General features: G+C 39.3%; 1 protein-coding gene across 1 annotated transcript; it reads left to right on the top strand.

Moving 5' to 3' along the window:
- Positions 1–2,833: 2,833 nt before the first annotated feature.
- Positions 2,834–6,435, top strand: LOC131780456 (protein toll-like). The gene has a single exon (XM_059097065.1). The coding sequence runs from the start codon at positions 2,834–2,836 to the stop codon at positions 5,771–5,773; it is 2,940 nt and encodes a 979-aa protein (XP_058953048.1). The 3' UTR covers positions 5,774–6,435.
- The last annotated feature ends 15,616 nt before the right edge of the window (positions 6,436–22,051 follow it).

Consider the following 22,051-nt stretch of genomic DNA (forward strand, 5'->3'; position numbering starts at 1 on the left):
TAGTTCTGTGAACATAATCCTTTGTTTATCATCTTAACTTAATCCCCTGTCATTATTGAAGCTGGGAAAGAAATAATAATAATTTTTTGGTGAATATTTTTGTCCGGCATACTTTTGCTATGTCGAAAAGTAGCATCAAAACAAAGACAGTTTTAACAATGACCGATATGACAGAATCTACTGAGCTTCTAGCTTTTAAAAGAAAAAAAGGTGGTTATGAAGTTGCTGTCAAAATTTCTTTGTGTATTTGTGTTGTTCCATCTTGAGACGAACTCAAAGTCCGGCAAAATTTACTTGATAGCGGCTATGAAATAGACATGCTGTGCCTACTTGTCGCCACCGTTAATTGGCATAAATCACTACAATTTGCAAAAAAATCTAACATAATGACCGAGGATTAAGTTAAGATGATAAAACAAAGTATTATGTTGACAGAAATGCCGGAGGTCGAGTGGAATTGTTACATGAGGTCGCACAACTCGGATAATAGTCACGCTGAAAATTTGCATATTTGAGCGGTCGAACGAAAATAGTCATTTCTCGAAAACTAAAATGTATTTTCGCAAAAAAACTACATCACAACTATAAGAACATATTGGGCTACAAAATATGAAAGTAGGAGTGAAAACAAATTTTGGGCGACTTACCACAATATTTCAAATCTGTGCGATTGATGCTGACATCCTCTCTTAAGGGACTTGTCAGAAATTAGCAGGGGGGGAGGGGGGGTGGGAATTTTAAATTTGGGTTCGGAAATTAGGTGACCCATCCCTGCAATGGGAGTGAAATTTGCTAACCCTCCCCTTGAGCTTGGCCTAAAATATCATGACCTCCCCTCTTGTATAAATGATAAAATCTAGTTCTTGCAATACACTAGGGTGGGTCAGTATTATGAAAACTCAAAATATATTTCTAATCTGTTCTTTGTCATGCTACATACATACATTTTCGATGACGGCATTAAGAGTCCGACTGATCACTCGTCTCTCCTATTTCTCCCAATACAAAGTCTTCATCACTAGAACAAGTGGGTAATGCCTCATCCCCTTCATCTACCTCACATTCATCATGATCATCCACCTCTTCCACACTGAGGGAGCATTGTTTGTTTTTTTTTGTGCTCTCAGCAAATGACCGTAAGTGATCCATAATAGCATTGACTTTCTGTGGCTTGTTTTTACCCTTCACTGCAAGCAAATTATGTTTATCGATGTATTTGTCCAGAACACATACACGCTGTTTCGCTAGTGTTCCACTATTCAGCATTTCCATCCAGTCAAATTCCTCATAAGACATTGTGTTCTCTTTCAAATTCTTGTTTTTCTTTTCCATTTTTCTCTTCCCACTCATCATCTCTAAATGATTTAAATGTGCTAGGTATTTTCTCACAAGACTTTCTTTTTGATCACGGGCATATATTTGCATGACCCTCCCCCTTTTAACTGCCCATTTTTCATGACCCCTCCCTTTTCTGAGGCTCAAAAAGTTGTGACTCCCCCTCTGTTTCCACCCCCCCCTCCCCCCTGCTAATTTCTGACAAGTCCCTAAAATCCATAATATATTCTTAGATCCGTTCAAGTGTCGAACTTTGCATGAGAGCTGGAAGGATAAATCTGTCATTCTCAACCTGTTTCGATTGAAGGAATCAATGCGTTGGCTAGGCAAAAGGAGCATTGTGCCATTAAGGCATAAAATACGAATCTGTAACTTGAAAAATTATCTGGGGTTACTGAATATTTCAAATGGGCGACATAACACTTTCCCTGACCAATGGATAGAAAATTGGAAGCGTTCAGCATACTCAAATTTTCATTTTTTACCACAAAAAAAGCTTCGATGATGGGACGACCCCATAAAAACCGGTTTTTTTTTTAGTAACAGCATGGGAAAGTTTGAACAGAATGTGTAAACGTTTGAGAGATTACAATCGTGGCAAGATGTTTGTGAATAGAAATAATCATGCTTCAATGCCTACTCGTGGTCCATTATAATCCAGGGAACAGGTTCGAATGAAATACATTGAGGGCCGAAAACAAAAGACAAAAGCTTTTGAACGAGAACTGAATTTCGTTGGTCTACAGGAAGTCGAAACTAAATATAGTTTAATTCTCATGGGAGATGAACTTTGGTTTGACCTGTAGCTTCATTAAGAACCAATCCATTGACCACGTAAAATAGCGCAGCAGCTTGGAACTGCTGATCAACTCCACGTGTTCCGCCCGACAGATTGACGATTGCTTTAATCCACACAGGAACAGCAAAATTGCAGCACAATGAACAGAATGTGTAAAGTGTCTAGAGATTACAATGGCGGCAAGATGTTTTTGAATAAAATAATCACGCCTCAATGCCTGCTCATGGTCCATTATAATCCTGGAGACAGGTTCGAGTGAAGTACATCAAGGGCCGAAACAAAAAGCCAAAGCCTTTGAACTACGAGGACCGAATTTCATCGGTCAACAGGAAGTCGAAACTAAATATAGCTTATTACTCATGGGAGAAAGGTGTGGCAAAGTCACTCAAAAATGCTTCCTGTTTTCAGGCACAAAGCTCTTTAACTTTAAAATCACTAGGCTGGTGGTGAATAGTGCTACACGCTGCTGGTGAAGGGTGACAGCCTTCGTCTAGCAAAAGCAATACTTCGGTTTGATCTGTAGCTCCATTAAAATCCAATTCATTGACCACGTAAAATAGCGCAGCAGCTTGGAACTGCTGATCAACTCCACGTGTTCCGCCGACAGATTGACGATTGCTTTAATCAACGTTTTCCACACAGGAAAGGCGAAATTACAGCAAAACCCTGAGGTACATGATAGTGGCTTTACTGTGGACCATGGTTGATTATCGTTTTGTGTTGTTAGTCGTGTTAGTTCGTGCAGTTACGATTTCGAGTTTCAAGTACATAAATGAGCCATGTTCGTTGTTTGCCAAGATATCAACAGATTTGGAAACAAAAGAAGGAGACACGGTTGAAATGAGGATGGTATACTGTACGCTTAGTCACCTGGAGAATGAATCACTGAAATTCAATTTTGATATCAGCTGGGCTTTTAACGCCACAACGGACATAAACCACTATAATTTAGTCTATGTCAGTGTCGTGTTGTGGTGCATATCGCCATTTGAGCTCGATTTCATTAACCCGCACAACATGGAGAAAAAAAACATCGTACTGGCTCTCTCACTTAGAGGTGAGTGCAAAGCGTCGGTACAAAATCTCGCTGTCTTTGCAAAAGCAACCGACTTACGACATCTGGGTCTGAAAGGAACGAAGGCTACATGGTTGGCTGCACCTGGCTTTAGGAACGTAACTCATGGAAATGACAGTTTAACAAACGACATGAAAAAGCTATCATACTTGGTGCTCCAAGACAGTTTTCCAGCAGACATACGCGCTACGTTTTCCGACTTAAACAACGTCTGGCGGGAAATGGCTGAAGTTAACTTTGAGCGAGTACCGGTGAAAGGAATCCCGGAACAATGGAAGACTACCATGCCATTGCTACAAAGGCTTCTCATGGTAGAATGCAATTTGACGAAACCACCAGAATTTCCTTGGAGCGACTCTACCCTGGAGTATCAACGTGGGCTGAGAAGGACAGCTGATAGTTTCCATACTGTAACGTCGATCCATGTTCAAGGTAACCTTTACGTTCGTGTATTGCGTTTGGATTACAATAACATTGTTGACCTAACGTCTCACGAGTTCAGCGGATTGTTGCACGTGTTAAGCCTGCGAGGAAATGGCTTACGGACTATTGGGCCGTTATGTTTTCGCAAATTACGTGGAATTCAAAGGATTGACCTCAGCAGAAATAATTTAGTGTCCTTACCTCAAGATCTGTTTCAAGGGCTGACCTCATTACGGCAAGTCTATCTTCGTTCAAACAAGTTGAAGATTATTGAACAAAAACTATTTAAAGACCTGAAAAATGTCACTATTGTTCACCTTCGGCAAAACAACCTGGACTATATTCCAAAGGGACTGTTCAACTCATTAGATTCCTTGAAAATCCTAGATATGGGAACTAACAACATCACACAAATTGAAGAAAATCCTTTTTCAAAGAATGCCTCTTTGCAAGTGCTGTACCTCGACAACAACAGACTTTCCAGCATCCCTTCATGGATATTTCTTCTGCCAGACATAAGGCTTATCAACCTCTCTTCTAACGGATTAAAATTTCAGGATCTTAACAAGGCACTAGACAGTTTAATTTTACCGGTCGAGGGTGAAACAAAACAGCTCAGAGAACTTGATTTGTCGGGCAATAACATTACCACACTAATAGATTCCGATGGTTTAAAAATGATTAAACGGAACGAAAGAAACAATCCAATTTATCAAGCCAAGTATCTTTACCTTTGGAAATCGTATTCGATCAAACTGAATGGAAATCCGCTGGCTTGTGATTGCATTATGTCTGCTGTGGCGCAAGAAGTAAAGAAATTGGTGCAAAGCCGTCCTCACATTCGATCCAGGTTTTCAACCTGGAAATGTCATTGGCCACAAAGATTGAAAAACAGAATGATACTAGAGATTGAAGAAGATCAGTGGATAGTGAGAGAAGAAAAAGGTAATACCAAATGTCCAGTCCAGTGCATCTGCCTGGAACGCTGCTCAGATAGAAGAATGATTGTTGATTGCGAAAGGAGGAATCTTACCGAAGTACCAAGCGTGGTGCCACAGGGTCTGGTGGAGCTTAACCTAGAAGCCAATGCTATTCAGAGTGTTCCAGCTTATCCTTACATGGTTAATGTTACCATATTAAGATTGACCAATAACCAAATTAAGTCGCTGACGGCTTCCACAGTGGAGAGACTCGAGAATATCGAGATTTTGCTTATTGATGCTAACCAACTGACAACTTTACCGAGGGAAATCAAGACTCTTAATTTCACAACGTTAGCATTGGATGGAAACTTTTTCAAATGCGACTGCACAACCAAGTGGATGAAAGAATGGCTAGTGAAGGAAAGGAATCGGATAAAGAACATTGAAAGAGTTCTTTGTAACTCTGAGCATGTTCATGGGCAACCAATGTACAGTTTACCAGACGACCAGTTCATCTGCCCTCCTCAGCTTAAAGAAAAGAATGCAGGAATCATAGCCGCGTGTATTCTCGGCGCGCTCCTAGCCTTAGTAATGATTGTCGCTGTCTTAATATACAAGTACAATGGAGAAGTCAAGGTCTTTATGTTCACCCACTTTAACTGGCACCCATTTGATCGTATAGATGACTCGGATCCAAACAAAATATACGACGCTTTTGTATCGTTCAGTGGCAATGATGTCGGCTGGGTCGTAAACACATTACAGAGACGTCTTGAAACACACAATCCTCCTTACAAACTGTGCATTCACCACCGCGACTTTGAGCCTGGAGTTCCAATTGTGGAAAATATATGGAAAAGCCTTGATCAAAGCAAGCGTATGCTAGTGGTGCTCTCTTCGAGCTATGCTACAAGTGATTGGTGTTTGATGGAGTTTCGTGCCGCTCATCGCAAAGTGATCGAGGATCGCATGAAGTACCTGATTTTGATACTGTTAGAAGATGTGGACACCAACCAATTGGATAAAGAGATACAGAATTACCTGCGCTCTAACACCTATCTAACGGTGAAAAGCAAGTGGTTCTGGCAAAACCTATTTTATGCAATGCCCTTTCCGACCAGGGAAATAACAAGCGAAAGGAATCAGGAGCATTTCGCCGCTATAGAAGAAGAACGTGAGATGGCTTGTAATACTGGAGACACAGTAGAACTTGTTTGAAGGGCCGTTTGTAGCAGGATCTACCAGGGAGGTAACGAACCAAACGTTTGTACAAAAGTGAACTCCAAATAACCGATAGCAAATGGAACACCATTTTCAATTTGTGTCGAAAGCAGTACGAGATTGCTACGGATTTGCTTTACTTCGTGGTGTGATTAGTCCAAAAACCCCTCGCTACGCCCTCCATCATATAGATGCAAAACTAAAACTTAGTTACCCGCGTTTGTCAGCACTTTGGGCAGTTAGTTGCTTGGTTTTAGTATAAGTTCTCTTTGGTTCCTTAGGGCATTTTCTCCTCTTCTGATAGATCTTCGTGATAACTCTGGTTTTTGTTCTACGACACTCGACCGAAAAGCGCTGTATCGAGAGATATTGGTCAACGAATTAAGCGGTATCGAAGAAAGTACTTTCACCCCTTCTGATATAATTACACTATTTTTTAACAACGGAAACCTGCAGCCTTTTAACCAAAACCTGAGAACTACAGATATCACAGGGAAGAGTATACCATTTTCTTGTAAAGAAAGAATTGAGTGAATAGTTAGCTCGGCCAGTGTAAATGAAGGCTGAGGGTTGTATCGTGTAGTTGAGACTTTCTGAATATGCCCTTTGTCGCTAAGATCTGTTACTTCCATAGATTCAGGAGTAGTTTCACATTAAAAAGCCAGCTGACACAAGACTGTGAAGGCGTGTGTCTGATCTTGTTTGAAACTGCGATGTGAATTCATGTGACTGAAAATCTAAAACCACTTGCACCGTGTTTACTTTCCAAACTCGACCCTCCCTGCCTCCCTTCCCTCCCTGCCTCCCTTCCCTCCCTCCCTCCCTTCCCTCCCTCCCTCCCTTCCCTCCCTCCCCTCCCTCCCTTCCCTCCCGCCCTCCCTCCCCCCTTCCCTCCCTCCCCTCCCTTCCCTACCTCCCCTCCCTCCCTTCCCTCCCTACCTCCCTCCCTCCACATGACAGCCACTTTTTTATACGTGCGCAGTGCTTTATCATGCAGTAAAAGTTTAATATTATTCAAAGTCTCGAACGCCAGCGTTGCTCGAGAAATGAGCCCGCGCTCTTCCCCTAACGGCATTCAAGGAAACAGCAGACATAGCGTTTAAACGTTTACGCATGTGCGAACCTTGTGGTGGCTAGCTGGAGTGCTCTCAGGCCAAAAACTAAATTAAATTGTCTAGCAGGAATTATAATCAAACTAGGAAGTCACGCTTTTTTAAACGCGTACGCCTTTTTTGATAAAAGCTCAAAACAAAATGGTTAATTATCAGGATATCCGTTAGCAAACAGGCTTGCGAACGAAACTCTCAAGTTTTCGTTTTCCATACTTTTGTTTCAATAGGCCATTTTATAGTTGTGTACTCAGCTGCCAAGCCTCTAATTTATTGTGAGGTAGAAGCTGACCGTGTTGAAATAGAGACCAGTATCTAGTTAGCATGATAACAAAGTAATTTACATTTGAAAAGCAGCTTGGTTTGTATCATAACAAGGTCACCTTAGCGTCACTTCTGTTCAAAGCACGAAGCTGTAAAATGGACTATTCACAGAGTTCTATGGACGTTTCCATTTCCCCATATTATGCGTGACGGTGATTGTTTCTTCCTTTGAATTGTTGGTCAAGAAATTGGTTCAATCTTGGCGCGCAGCCAACCGAGATTGATCTCCATGCGCAGACTCGTCGTTTGACCACAGGTGGCGCAAGCTCTAGCTTTGAGATGATTATCTCGCAAAGTAAGAGTCATGGCGACATTACAAGAGTTTTTATTGCAATACGACCGCTTTTAGAAATAGAGAGATGATCATCTTGCGAAATAAGAGTCTGCGAAATTATAAGACTTTGTATGGGAATATTTACGATCGCTCTTAGCAATAAAAAAAATGCAGTCAAATTCTCAATAAAAATACCTCACCTTACTTTCACAGAGCATTGCTTGCTATCTGACCATTTATTACGTTGAAAAGAACCCATTTTAGCGAGTTATCCATTTCTAGGCTTACTGCGTACATAAGAGAGGCTTCTCTGTGGTTTGATGCTCGCGCATACTAGCACTGAGCAGCACACTGTAACACGAACACTGAGCAGCACGCTGTAACACGAACACTGTGAAAGAAGGCAGCGAAGGGAAATACAAAGAGGACCAAAAAGTGCAAATATTGAAATTTCCTGTACATAACAGACGGTAGTTTGTATTCAACCGCCATTCTTTCTGAAAAAATGCTGAGGGAATTTGGAGCGACGCGAGGAATCTTCCCTAAATTTTTAAATAATCAGGGATGCTTTTTCCGTGGGATGCCTGTGGCCAGGTAGGGTTTCATGGCGTTCCTTAATCATCGTCGACGCAAATCGACAAATTTAATGAATTCTTGAGATACTTAAAAATGTTTGACCTTTTCCGTATCTCCTAGCAATGAATGCTAAATTAGCATCTTCGATATTTTTCAAGTCACTCAGAACGCATTGCAAATAGCTAATCATAATCAACTATTACCCCCAATGTTTCTCAGCTTGTTCCTTACAAATAGGCAAGTTCACAGTTATGATACAAAAGTAGCCAATTGCTATCGACTAAATAACGCACGTACTAATCTTAGAAACAATTTACAATACTCTACCAAAGTCCTAAAATTTGGTATTCTCTCCCAATATCGATCACTGGTTTGACTGGCTTTATTACTTTTAAAAGAAAGATGATTGATTTTTTAATGAAATGAATCCGAATTGGCTAAGCCGCACGTCCACATCCACAATATAATTACAAACATATTGACAACCGAGATGGCCTCTCCTATAAGCCTGGTGGTTTCTTCGAGGTCTCCTCACCCTACCATACTGTTAAACGTGTATGAATATTATTTCTTAAGTGGCTAATAAATAAAAAGATGATGATGATGATGAATAAGTTGCCATCAATCGGATCCTTGCGTTTGCGCAAGATTGTTTCTAAACACTAAATGCCCGGCAGTTGGGCACAGTAATGCTCGGCAGTCAGAAATTTTCACAGAATTTCCACTATAGGGTTCCTCTAAACTTCTTAAGAATATCTGATCTTTGTCGAGAAATGTCAAGCAGTTTCAAAACCTAATTTGGTTTTTTTAGTGGACAAATTCCCCCACACTGCCACCCTTTCCACCCATAAATTATCAGTGGTGGATCCAGACCCGGAGCTAAGGGGGGGCCTGGTTTTTTGTCGCTTGCCCTGCCGGCTTTTCTTCCTTCTGTGAATCTTTTTTTTTCTTTTTTTTCACCCATCAAGTGATAATTCCTCAAGATAACGTTGAAAAAGGATTGATTTTCTTGAAAACCCCATGATTTTACCAATCCAAAATCTTTCAGATCCGTGTATTGTGCAGAAGAAAATGTATGATTTCATCACAAACCAAGTCAACTTGCATTAGGAAAGGATAAAGTAGTCAGGAATCTGTCAACTATTCTAAACAATGTACATAATCAACATCAAAATGGAAAGTGTCATCATCTTTCATCATGATGTCGCAATATGAAAATGTGAAATATTGGCACAGAAACTGAGTGTCACATTCTCTCAGCTCAGATGAATAAGTTTGTTTATCTTTTGTCTGAAAGATCCTTATAGCCAATCGGCTTACGTTTAATCAAGGTGTGTCCATAAGATAAGAGAGCAATTGACTGGAGTTTTAGTCAGTCTGAGATATAACTTTGATGTGTACGCAAGAGGATCTGAGGAATTAAAATCTGGAAGAGAAAAGGGACGGTGTGGGTTCCTTACTAATTCCTCACAAGGAAAATGGCTAAGACATGAAAAACAACTTCGCATCAACTAGAAATTTCACTTTTCCCAGACTTCTTTCAAAGATGCAAATTTTCCCTGACTCAGAGTGAAATTCTCAGACTTAAAGTAATCCATTTATTCCTGAATTTTCCTAAACTGTGAAAGCCATACCCTAACCACTATCGTTCCACTTCATTATGAATTAAGCAGAAACTAGACTCCAAATTTGCCTTTCCTTCTCTTCTCCTAATATAAGCATGTATACAGCAGACACCTCAATAAGGCAAAGTTGAGACAGCAAGTTTTATTTTAACCCTAATCCTAACATATAGAGAAATATTCTCCATCTGTAATAAAACTTTGTTTGAAGATTGTATAAACTATTCTCCACTTCATGGCCCAATTGAAAGAGCAATATTATCTTTTTAAAAGTAAAAAATAAAGGTACTTAAAAACACACACACATACAAAAGAAAAATAATGACAGTGAACAAATACAAAGAGATATTGAAATAGGTGACATTAACCCTTTAACTCCCGTGAGTGACCAAGACAGAATTTCTCCTTACAATATCAATACAATATCAATCAGATAAGTGATGAGAATAAAGAGAAAAATCAATTTGAGGATTAAAAAAGGATCCAATACATAATTCTCCAAAGTAACATCACAAGACTTGTATGGCAGACAGTAAGGAGAATTACTAATGAGATCTTGGGAGTTAAAGGGTTAAGGAACACTCAGAAATCAGCAGCCATATTGGAAGGGATCCTTATATCATTATGGATTTGAGTATCCCTCCACCATTATTTTACACGCATGGGTGGCCAAGTAACAATTTCATTTTCAGTAAATCACACAAGATGTAAATAAAACAGGAATGTGCCTTGTATTTATCACTGTTAAGTATAGTTTCCTAAAATCGTATGGAAAGTTTAAAATATGCTTCACAAGAAAATATCCAAGCAGGTTACAGAAATGGTTTACGAATTGTAAGCTAATGTGTCAACAAAACTCTCCAAAATTATGGTGTCGATACGAATTTATCGTTCATAATTACTTATGAAATTCCAAGATTGTTCCTCAATGAATTCAACAGAAAATATCCAGTAAGGTTACAGATACGGACTCTCAAAAACTGCTCTCGAATTCGAAAATTGTACACTAGAATTATTTACGCTAACCATGTGCTTACCAGCGTGCTTGTGGGCTCAAATCGCCAGGACCCGCTCACGATCACAGCTCGGACGCCTCTTGCAAATGTGATGACTATTAATTTCAGAGATTGATTCTTCAGTTTCCAGCATAAGGAAAAAATCATCGTATCGCAGGCATGTTCATCATAACCCGAGCGTTAAGTACGCCTCGAGCTGTTGATCGAAGAGAAGGTGGCGCCATGTTTTGTGAAACAAACCATTTCAAGTTCGAACGAATCGAGTAGAAAGCATGAAAACATAGCACTGAAAAGTACCATGACCAAACAATGAAATTCACTCCTTCCGCTACAAGATTAACACCATTTTACCCGTGAATTTGTTTGCTCCTCACAATTGCGCTCGGTAATTTAATTCTCAGATGTTTGACGGGTTCTTATATGACCATATTTTCAAAATTAAATTACCGCGTCAGACTTCATGTAAACATGAATATCGCTGACTCAATCTTATTATAATTCAATTTTGGGAAAGGCTATTACTTCGTTCTTAGGGTAAAACAACGAACCTTCGACAAAGCACGATTTTTTAAATAGATGTAACATAAACCTTGCCATAGCGAACTGAAGAGAGAATGATAGAGACTTGCTCACGCCGTTCGCTATCATTTTGAAACTTTCTAGGCAAAACATAATCCGCAAGATAACTTCTTTTCCCTAAACACCACGACTGTATTTAACATTCCAAAAGGTAGGTCAAGAAGTAATTTGGAGAATACGAACACTTTGAAATGTTATTCGAGCGATGAACGGACGCGAGGGTTTTAAAGCGATGAATGCAAAAGTCATTGTTTTACCGAAACGGCATTTGAATTATAAACTGAAGCTAGTATCAAACGAAGATTGGGAAAAAAGGTTTGAATTTTTCTCGGACTCAGCGTTAGAGAGAACCCAGATTAGACGCGACTTACCTCTTCTTCTTTCTCGGATCCTTTGTGCTTCGCTTCTCTTTGTTGATGACCCTTTTTCAGTCTTTGCCTTTACATATTAATGGCTAAGAACGTGCCTGCAATACACTTGGCAGCGCATGCTAAAAGTAGCACCTTGTACGGTCGGTCGTAAGGTCGCACGGTCGTAAGTCCAAATTTTTTCAGCTTGATGGGTTACTATTGTTTCATATAATTACGGGGCTACGCTGCGCGCGCTGCGAGCACGGCTATAAACGCGTGAGGCGTTTAAAAACACGAGACGATTTATGTCATAAAAAAAGGTAGGAACGAGAGTTATTGCGAATGAAAAATATTTTAAATAGGTGACTTAGCTATTACATTTTTCGTCAATCTATAATGTACACAAATAGACGAAACTGAGTGAGCGGTAACAAATGTCACACCAAAAAGGAATCAATAACAGACTGGGGCAAGTAACATGGCATCCTCTTCTAAGCTGTCGTGGACAAAAAAAATTAATAGCTTGCAGACGTCAGAAAATTTTCATCCAAAGTTTATTCTCGCACTTGAGATTGTGGTTGGTGAAAAAAAGTGTTTTAGTTGTTTTAGAGCGTTTTGGAAAGAGCGATCAGTCTGCAGTTTCAAGTGAGTTGCTTCACATGTAAACAGTTTTAGCTGATGGATTTGAAATACGCTCGGAAGGAGGATTTTTCCACTTGTTGGGATTTCGTGTTTAATTACTAAAATGAGCGAACCCTTGCACCTTTCGATTAGCTCCGAGTCTGTGTGTAATCATTACTGTCTGACTTGTTTACCATGTGTGTGTGTGGGAAATTTTGCTCTTGCTTCAGTGACCTTAGCATTATTATCAGATATTAACTGCGATTGAATTGGACAAGAAACTTGGCCGCAGTGAATCTCTGGGATATGAAAAACTTTTTCAGTAAATAACCGACTTAATTTTGTAATTCTGTTTACTAAAAATATCTTGAATTCTTCATTTTCAGGTCCAAATTTATGCCGTGCAATACCAAAATAATTTTAACGCACTTGGCAAAGAGTGAAAGAATCACGAATTTAAATATTCTTCCCATGGAGTTGATCGGAATAAGTCAGCAGATTTTGGTCCTTACGACACAGCAAGCAGTAAATTTCATTCAAGAAAGGGAGGGTCACAAGTTTGCCAGTTCTTAGCTGTGATGTGTCATCCTCAGTAAATAAATTTATTCTAATTGTTATTACTATTCATCTGTATTTTAATATAAAACATGTTGCATGTCAATGTGCATGTTGTGCCTTGTGCTTCTTGTTTTCGAATCTTCTCTTCTTTAGAACGAACAAGATTTTCAACGGGTGATGTACAGTGCTCACTTTGTTGACCAATGGATGTGGCTGCAAGTTGCTGTTCATCTTCAGAAGTGGGTTGCTGAATCTCAGTTTCAAATTCTTTCTTTCTCTTCTTTGGTGGTGCAGGGGAATACCACACTTCGGCCTGAACATTGATTCTCTTCCAGTTTGATCCAGGGACATCCCGGACACACCAGAACCGTTCCTAATGACGGCTTCCTCCAAGTTCACCTAACAGTTTTCATCGTCAAGATAGCGAACTCGTATTTGATCGCAACTTATATCCTGAAATGTTTCGGTTATCTCTTTCACTCTCCTTACAAATCCGTAATAACTGAAATAGTCCGTCGAAGAGGTGAAAAAAGTTTTGCATTTTTTAAAATCTGGTCCGTAATAGACCTTAACTTAGTACACAGCCATATTGCTGACCCCGGTTCGGAAAACAGGAGCGAAGCGCGAAAATACCACGTGATCAGTCTGGGCGCTCCAAATGGTCACTTGAGCAAGCCCAGAATTCAAATGCAATCGATGGTTTTTTCTGGGGTGATAACAGTTTAGTGATTTCGGTAGTAATTGCAGTGTGAGAAGATAAAACAGAGGTGTTGCAAAGTTTTCTTTCCAGATTGAATTCAGGTGAGAAAATTGGTATACTAGTTAATGTCATATGCTTCTCCTGAGTCTTAAATTATATTGCCCTGGTTTTTTTTTTGCAAAGCCTCTTTTATATCTGTTTGCAAGCTAATGATTGAAATCTCAGTGAACAAAAATGCCACATTTTAGTAGTTTTTTTAAATTCCTTCTGTAAGTTTTCGACATTAACTGTTCTAAAATTCATAACCGGCATTTCTTTTCCATCCTTGTAGAAATATTACACATTTCAATAACTAAAAACCTGAATCATGAAGTCAACTTAATTTCAATGAGTTTTAAATTTCATTCTACATAAAAACACTTTACTGGAGTATGATGTTACATTTATTCACTGTCTTTCTGGTGCATACGAGAGGTGTCTTAACCCTTTAACTCCCAAGATTTCATCAGAAATTCTCATTATTGTCTGCCATATAATTTATGTGATGTAAGTTTAGAGAGGCAGGGAGAATTTGTTTAACAATCAAGAGATTCTTCAATTGTATATCATTTCCTTTATTCTCATAACTTAATGTTTGACTGAGGGGTGATATTGAAAGGAGAAATTAGATGTTAGTCACTCTCAGGGATTAAAGGGTTAATAACTGTACACATTTTATATTCTGCGCCTTTTTAAAACTTACTTCATAGCCTTCACTAGATATTTATTCAAATAAGATAGTCAGTATCAGTCTGACATTCACTCTCACTTTCCACTGAGCTTGTGGAAAGATAATAAACTCAGTATTTCTTTAATTCTCTTACCACAGATAGGTTTTTTTGTGCATTATCAGTACAAACCTGGCCCCGGTTGTTTGAGGGTTTGGATAGCGCTGTCCACTGGATAAAACTCTATCTCATGGATAACACTATACGTTTATCTATCACTCATCCGCTGGATAGCAATTTATCTGTTGGATCGCATTATCTGCCCTTAATACAACTGCGCCCTGGTCTAATTTGTACACCAGGCGATTGTTCCGGGTAGGCTAACCTTAAAAATTATTTGTGAAAATTTCCTGAACCTGTTGTTGTTTGAATGTGTGACTCGATTTTACCTCAATAACCTAAACTAAATAAATTGAAACTTGAAATTGAACTACAGGTTTACAGGAAATCTACATGTGCATGTGTTTTCAACATATAAAACCAGGATTATGACTAATTTGAATGACTTTACTATCTGTACAGGCAGGTGTTGTAAAAAAAGTTTGCTTCGCTTTTTCATTAGTACACATTTCATTTTCTAAGAATCTTGATTTTCCCGCCTATGCTGAATTCTAAGTTTTCAACCAGATTTTCTCTTTTTTTTTTAATATTCTTAGATTCCTTAGCATCAGTTAATATTCATGTAATTAAAATAATTAAATGAACTCTTACAGATGTATGGTACGTTATTTTTTCCTCTGATCTTACTGACATTTTATTTTGTATAGGGATTGGTATTGGCTGTAAAAGTATAGTCATATTAAAGTTTTGTGCACAGCCTTATTATGCATCAAATTGATGTAATAAAATATTGTATCCTTATTAAAACTAGTTTATCAGAATAAGAATGAGTTACCAGGCACAAGTATGGCTTTTGGGATGAAAGTTTACAGGTTTGAAAAAAGTCATTGCCCATTAAAATGATCTTAGTTCCTTTGCCCTGACAGCCCAACCTTATCAAAACATTGCCAACAGGAGTGATTAGCAAATTAATGATGCAGACAATAAAGCCTATTCCCACATGCACCATTCTCAATCCTGTTTGCTTATTATGGACATGGTATTTGAAACATGGTGTATATGCCACAAATATTCCATTTCCCTGACTAACTATTTTGTAATAGTGTTTATAAGTTGTGGAAAATGGTTGGGTTGAAATATAATACAAAGACTTGCCAGACTACAACTTAACGGCTTAGGAATTGTTCAAAATAAATTTAGTCTAAATGCGCCTGTTTGTAACCAGTTGTCGCGTTCTGATTAGAAACCCCCGCCCGAATGCTCATTTCATAGCTTTCGTCATCGGTGAACATGCTATTCTCGAAAACTGGTTCATTCATCTCGCCGTTTATTAGAAAAAGCGGTAAGTTTTACTCGCTTATTTTAATGGTGTTGTGTTACAGTATGATAACCTGTCAAAACTACGTCTTGCTCTGACTCGTATGCAATTTTTAAGAGAAACTGGATTTGCTCTTTGTTTCCATATTTGTCAAATCATTGATCGATGTTCACCAAATTGCGCGAAAAATGGGAACTTAAAAATTTACAGCACGATACATGTAGTTCAAGTTTGTTTAAGAATCGCCGGCGCGTGCAATTGGGCAAAACATCAATACCATGGGCTGATGACAGACTTTAGAGTTTGTTTTGAAATATCTCAAAATTATTGACAGACGCTTGCGTAATATGATACTGAACGGTAGTTCAGTATCATATATATAAAGCCTATTCGGTTTTTAGATGAATTTTCGTCTTTGACATTGCGATTTACTATAACTTGACCTTTCATCGTTGTAATATGATGCGCTCCGCAATCAAACAAATCATCAAGAGCGATGCGAAATGAAACTGTCTACATTCCTTTACGTAAACTCTGAAGCTGGCAATGATTGCAATGAATAAAACAGAACATCAGTCCCAATCTTAAACAGTATATTTTCCTTCTGATCCTCATCGAAGGTGATCAAGGTAGATTCGAAGTTTCGAAGAAATCATCACCTGCGATGCCAACACCAAATTGTTTACATTCCGCGACGTAAACATCTTTGAGAGCGCTAATTGCAATCAATAAATTGGGAAGCATATTAGTGAGTATTTGTTTCGTTACTCGCTCAATGAAACACGTGTTTCGATGTCTTAAGTAAGTGACATTTTCCTTCCCAGCTGATTCATCAATAACTCAAATCAAGCAAATCTACTGCTATTACTCGTTATTCAATAAATTCGCGAAGCGACGCGACAGGAGTGATTGTAACATGATAGCCTCGTCCTCGCCTTATGGGGAACTTTGTAAGCGTATCGGTCTCTCACGTCTTCGTGAACAGCGATTAGCGAAAATATTGTCCACTGTCTTCAAGATATTAGCCAGTGATGCAGGTCCAAAAAGCTTACGGGATCTTATAACAGTAAGGTGCTCCACTTATAACCTTAGGGGCACCACAATACTGGACCTCCCAAAAGTAAAATCAACAACCTTCAGGTTAAGATCATGGAGATATGCTGCATCGAAATTATGGAACGCTTTACCGGATGAGTCTCGAAAGATACAAACATTTACTACTTTTAAAAATTACTTAAAAACATTAGATCTCACGGGACTCTAATGTGGTGAGGATCTATCCTTGATTATATAAACTGTTTTTAATGATTACATTTTATACATTTTACTTGGTGACTACATTGTTAAATTCTTATATTTTAATATTAGCTAGTTCTTAATCTTAATTTATTTAAATTTATTTAAATTTATATACCTTCACAAGGCTTTATAATTTCCTTTTCTCTTTTTATTTCGTGGCGTACCTGTAAACTAGCTTTTAGCTAAGCGTTCTGACCACGTTAAATACATGACGAGCCAGACGTTCTTAGCAACCGAAAAAAGAGCTTTGGATCCTGCTGAGATCGAGGAGTTTTACTCCACGATCTCAGCTTGACGTCCAGCAGCTTGCAACATTCCATTGTAACAATATCCCTGCTACTGATCATTTATGTTACGCTGAAAGTGCGAACTTTCGCGCGAGCGTGTTATAATCCTGAAACGAGAGTGTGCGTTTATAATTAAAATTTCTATTTTGGTAATTCAAAACGTGTCAGTGAATGTATGCCACATTTGGAGTGAATGACGTATTTTGGCTCTTTGATTTTTATCAATAGGCCGGGAACAAAAGCGAAAGCGGACGAGCCGACTTTATTGGCTGACTTTCCAAGTCAGCTTTCCTTTTCTGAAACCGCTCTATTTTCTGGACCGTAAACCGCCAGACAAATACGTACGTGCCAGCAAATCGATACTAAGAAAGAGTATAATAGACCCTTTTTGTTGAACGAATCTCGGATTTCGTCATTTTGGGTCATTTTTAACACTCACGCGAAATTCCCCCTTTTTTAAGTCTGCCTGAAATGAACAAGGGACGAACCGGACGCCACGACTTTTGCCTTCGATTAATGCACGCAACACGCTCACGCTACGACTACAAACGAAACGCGTATGTCGATCAAAATGAGAACGTTGCGGAGTTTGACGGTGAAATTTAGCCGTTTAAACCGTGAAGTAGTGCGAATTCAGCATGTTAAATTTTTGATACTGTAAAATTTCGGTTATAAGCCCTTGGCTAATACTAACTACTTAATAACCGGGCGCGAGGGCTTAACTGTAAAATTCCAGACTGAGGGATGAAATTTTTGCTTTATGAACCGAGCCTCTGGGCGAGGTCCATAAATAAAAATTTTTTTTTTTGAATCATTGGTTCTCGCCCCCTTTTGCTTTTTGTTTTCGGCACCACGTTTCCGTATTACAATTCCATATTATTTGAAATGATCCCCCCCCCCCGAAAAAAAAAAAAAGAAAAATTGGATGATGAATAAATTTGGAACTTATTGAACAATTATTTGTTTGTTCATTCAAAGAGGGTATTCTTACGTTAAAAAAATAGCCGAATAGCCGCTATGATGGAAAGGGTATTCTGATAATAGTAATGAAAGGTAGCATCGTGAGGGAATAACATCATTTTCCAGGTTCTCCCATACCATAATCCAACAGAAATACTTAACAATTATTCCACGAGTACGCATTGGATATGAGCTGGTAGATAGCCAACCAGAGGATTGAAGTTGGCTATAACCATGTCTTACCCAACACACGCGAACCAAAATACTTATTATGCTATATATCCCAGAAGCACTCAGGCATACAACTATGCGAGGACTTCAACTTGGGTGAACCAAAGAGGATATATGACACTTGCTAGAACTTCAAAACCATGTGCGAACCAAAGTACTTATTATGTTATATATCCCAGAAGCACTCAGGCATACAATTATGCCAGGACTTCAACCTGGGTGAACCAAAGAGGATATATAACACTTGCTAGAACTTCAATATCTTGTGCAAACCAAAATACTTACTATGTTATATATCCCAGAAGCACTCAGGCATACAACTATGCCAGGACTTCAACCTGGGTGAACCAAAGAGGATATATTACACTTGCTAGAACTTCAAAATCATGTGCGAACCAAAGTACTTATTATGTTATATATCCCAGAAGCGCTCAGGCATACAATTATGCCAGGACTCCAACCTGGGTGAACCAGAGAGGATATATAACACTTGCTAGAACTTCGATACCATGTGCGAACCAAAAGTACTGCTCATGTTATATATCCCAGAAGCACTCAGGCATACAATTATACCAGGACTTCAACCTGGGTGAACCAAAGAGGATATATAACACTCACTAGAACTTCGATTTACCATGTGCGAACCAAAATACTTATTATGTTATATATCCCAGAAGCACTCAGGCATACAACTATGCCAGGACTTCAACCTGGTTGAACCAGAGAGGACATATAACATTTGAGTGTCTCTACTGGTATTCTGAAGAAATTAAAGATTTATGCTGAAAAAGGAAGATCTCGTAACTGAAGCTTAGGCTTAAAAGTTTATGTAACGCAATAATTTCAATCCAGATAATGAACTAGTAGATCTGCTGAAAAAATGAAAAGTGAACCAGACTTTTCTTACTCGTGCATTGTTCTTTGGTAACATTCCTTAGTTACTTTTCATGTGCAACAATATTGTTTACTTTCCTTATCACACTAAGTCAGTCAATTGCTTCCAGGGCTTGGTTCGGGTCTTTTTTTCTCAGCAGCTGTTCTGCGATATCGCTCATCACTTTAGCCACTTCAACATTCTGGTCCACCTGATCGGCGAATAAAGATGCAAGAGGCACCTGGAACTTATCGCAAAAATCGCCGATCAAGGTCCACATATCGCTTGTACTGTACTGTCCGGGTTGTCCTTTGCCGGGTCCTGTGTGCCTGAGCTCAGCGTCGATTGACCGCCGTTTTTCACCTCATCTCGAAGGGCCTCTAACTGGGAAAGCACAACTTCAAGTTCAGCCTTAAGCTTAAGATTTTCATCTTGACTCTTCTCGATATCCTCTATGGATATGGCTGACCTTGAATCGACTCCAAATACTCTTTGTACAGGGTCATGAATTTTGTCCTTGTTGTTGTCACGTGTGTCAGTCGCTGTTTGGCAATCTTCATTATCTTGGCCAATATTTAGGCTGTTGATGCCATCAACCAACCAACTGTACTTTTCTTCTTCGCCCGCTTTTAGTTTTTGCCGAAGTATCGCGGAAACAACGCCGAAAGAAGAGGCTATGAATACCTCTTCTTTGTGAACTAGTCGTCGATCCAAGTGCCCGCCATTTTTAAGATTCGAGAGTTGCACTGTGTTAAATTCTTTTGGAAAGCTTGACACCAAAGGGCTACTCGACATGAATTTTCCTACAGGAATGCCGCATATTTTGGAATTCAGGAGATACCAGTCCCTCGAATCGCTCGTGGAGTGCAGCAATTCAGCTCTTCGAATATCGAAGGCATCCATGCCGCACAGCACCTGATCGAAATGAGAACAAATTTCCCGCTATTGCGAGTAATGTCTGAAATTCAACCTCAAGAAAAGTCAAAAGAAAAATCCAGCCCCTCAAAATAAACAGGATTGACGCCATTGGAGGTTGTACACAACGGTGTTAAGGTAATCACCGAACGCCACCCTGTTGAAACCACAAATCGAAAGCGATGATAGCTACTGAGCCGGATCATGATGTCACACCATAGCAACCAAACCCCACGAATTTTTTAACATCCGGTTTGCTCTGGCTCGTCATGATTGATTGATTGATTGATAGCTTTTTTCATTATGTAAATTTTCTGTGGTCCACTCGCCGCTTTTTCAAACCAAAAAGTTCTTTGTTTCACTCAACAATGCACTACAAAGGAAACTTCTAGCACTGAATAACAAAGGCACATGAGTCGCGCATTTTTTCGACCGTGGAAAAATCGTATATACGCGTCTGACTGCCCTGCGTCTGAGGGTATGAAATTCGTCTGCGCCGTTAACGTATACGCGAGCAGTAATGTAGATAGTCAAATGAAACTTTTTATTTATTAATAACATTTATTGTTGTGTTTCATGTTCACATGTTGCGACAACTCCACCTTTCAGTAAATTCAATTTATGGAAAACATGAGAAAATACCTCTAAAACTTTTCAACCCATTTGATATAGCCAATAACAATATCAACTAACTTTAAAATTAAAGAGAAAACTTGATTGACGTTTGGAATTGATTTCTGCGATGGAAAAATGAAATCTAGGTGCTATCTGATGTTTTCTTTAAGACACCCACATCGTATGCAGAAAAATGGTGGGGCAAGCAGTCATACCTGGCAACTTCAAGAGGAGAAAAACGAGAAGCCCATACGATTCTAGAATATTGTTTTACTGGCTCACTGTTCTCACTCCTCCAATCGACCAGTAATGTCTTGACGCGAAGTAGTTCACCGTCGTTTCTTTCGATTTTCCTCAATTCCACCGAACTGAAATTAGACGTCACGCTCATTATAATATAATTTTAACCGATGCTGACATCATACACTTCATCTGAAGAAGAAAACATTCTATATCTTCGAAAATTTGATCAAAACATCAGGAACAACAACGAGCATCCTAGGCTGTTTGAAGGTACCGCGGACTAGCATGTGTGTTGATCGCTTTGCAAGTTTTGAGAACACCGTCCCCAAGCTCTAGACCTCGTCAGTTATTCCCCCCTCCCCACCCCCCGGAGTGGTCTCTAAATCCCCTTAAAGAAAAACTCTTCTACAGCCGGTCTTTAAGAGTTTTATGGCAGTTCTTATTCAGAATAATAAGGGGATGGAAAATAAACTAACAAGAGCTCCGCTTTTAGGCTCGGCTAAATCTATATATTATACTTATCAATCAAATGTACGTTTAGATTCGTAACGTGACTTGCGTGACGTGCAAAAAAGTGATTGCCATAAAAATGATTGGTTACACAGCTGCCACGTACCAAGATGGAGTCCTTCGTCGACCGTAAGCTGGCGACAGATGAGCAGGAATCGTTCAAGATTCGCCTGATCACGACTGAAGAATAAATGCAAAGGTTTGCAATAAAACCAATGGCGAAGGAAGGCTGGCGGCCGGGCTTACTTACTTCGTGCAGAGGGTACCCTTGGATATGTGGCCGTCAACAATGACGGTTTAACCGTGGGTTACATCTCTGCCCGACCGACTTTTCTTCAAGAGGAAGGTTACTTAATAGGACCTCTGTTTGCGGATTCTAAAGCCATCGCAGAGAGGCTACTGAAGGCATTGTTCGAAAAGCTTTCTCATGAAGAGAAAGCTGCCCCATTGGTTTGCATGGATGCCTC

The sequence above is a fragment of the Pocillopora verrucosa genome, chromosome 5 (genome assembly GCF_036669915.1).
Source record: "Pocillopora verrucosa isolate sample1 chromosome 5, ASM3666991v2, whole genome shotgun sequence".
NCBI classification, from domain to species: domain Eukaryota; kingdom Metazoa; phylum Cnidaria; class Anthozoa; order Scleractinia; family Pocilloporidae; genus Pocillopora; species Pocillopora verrucosa.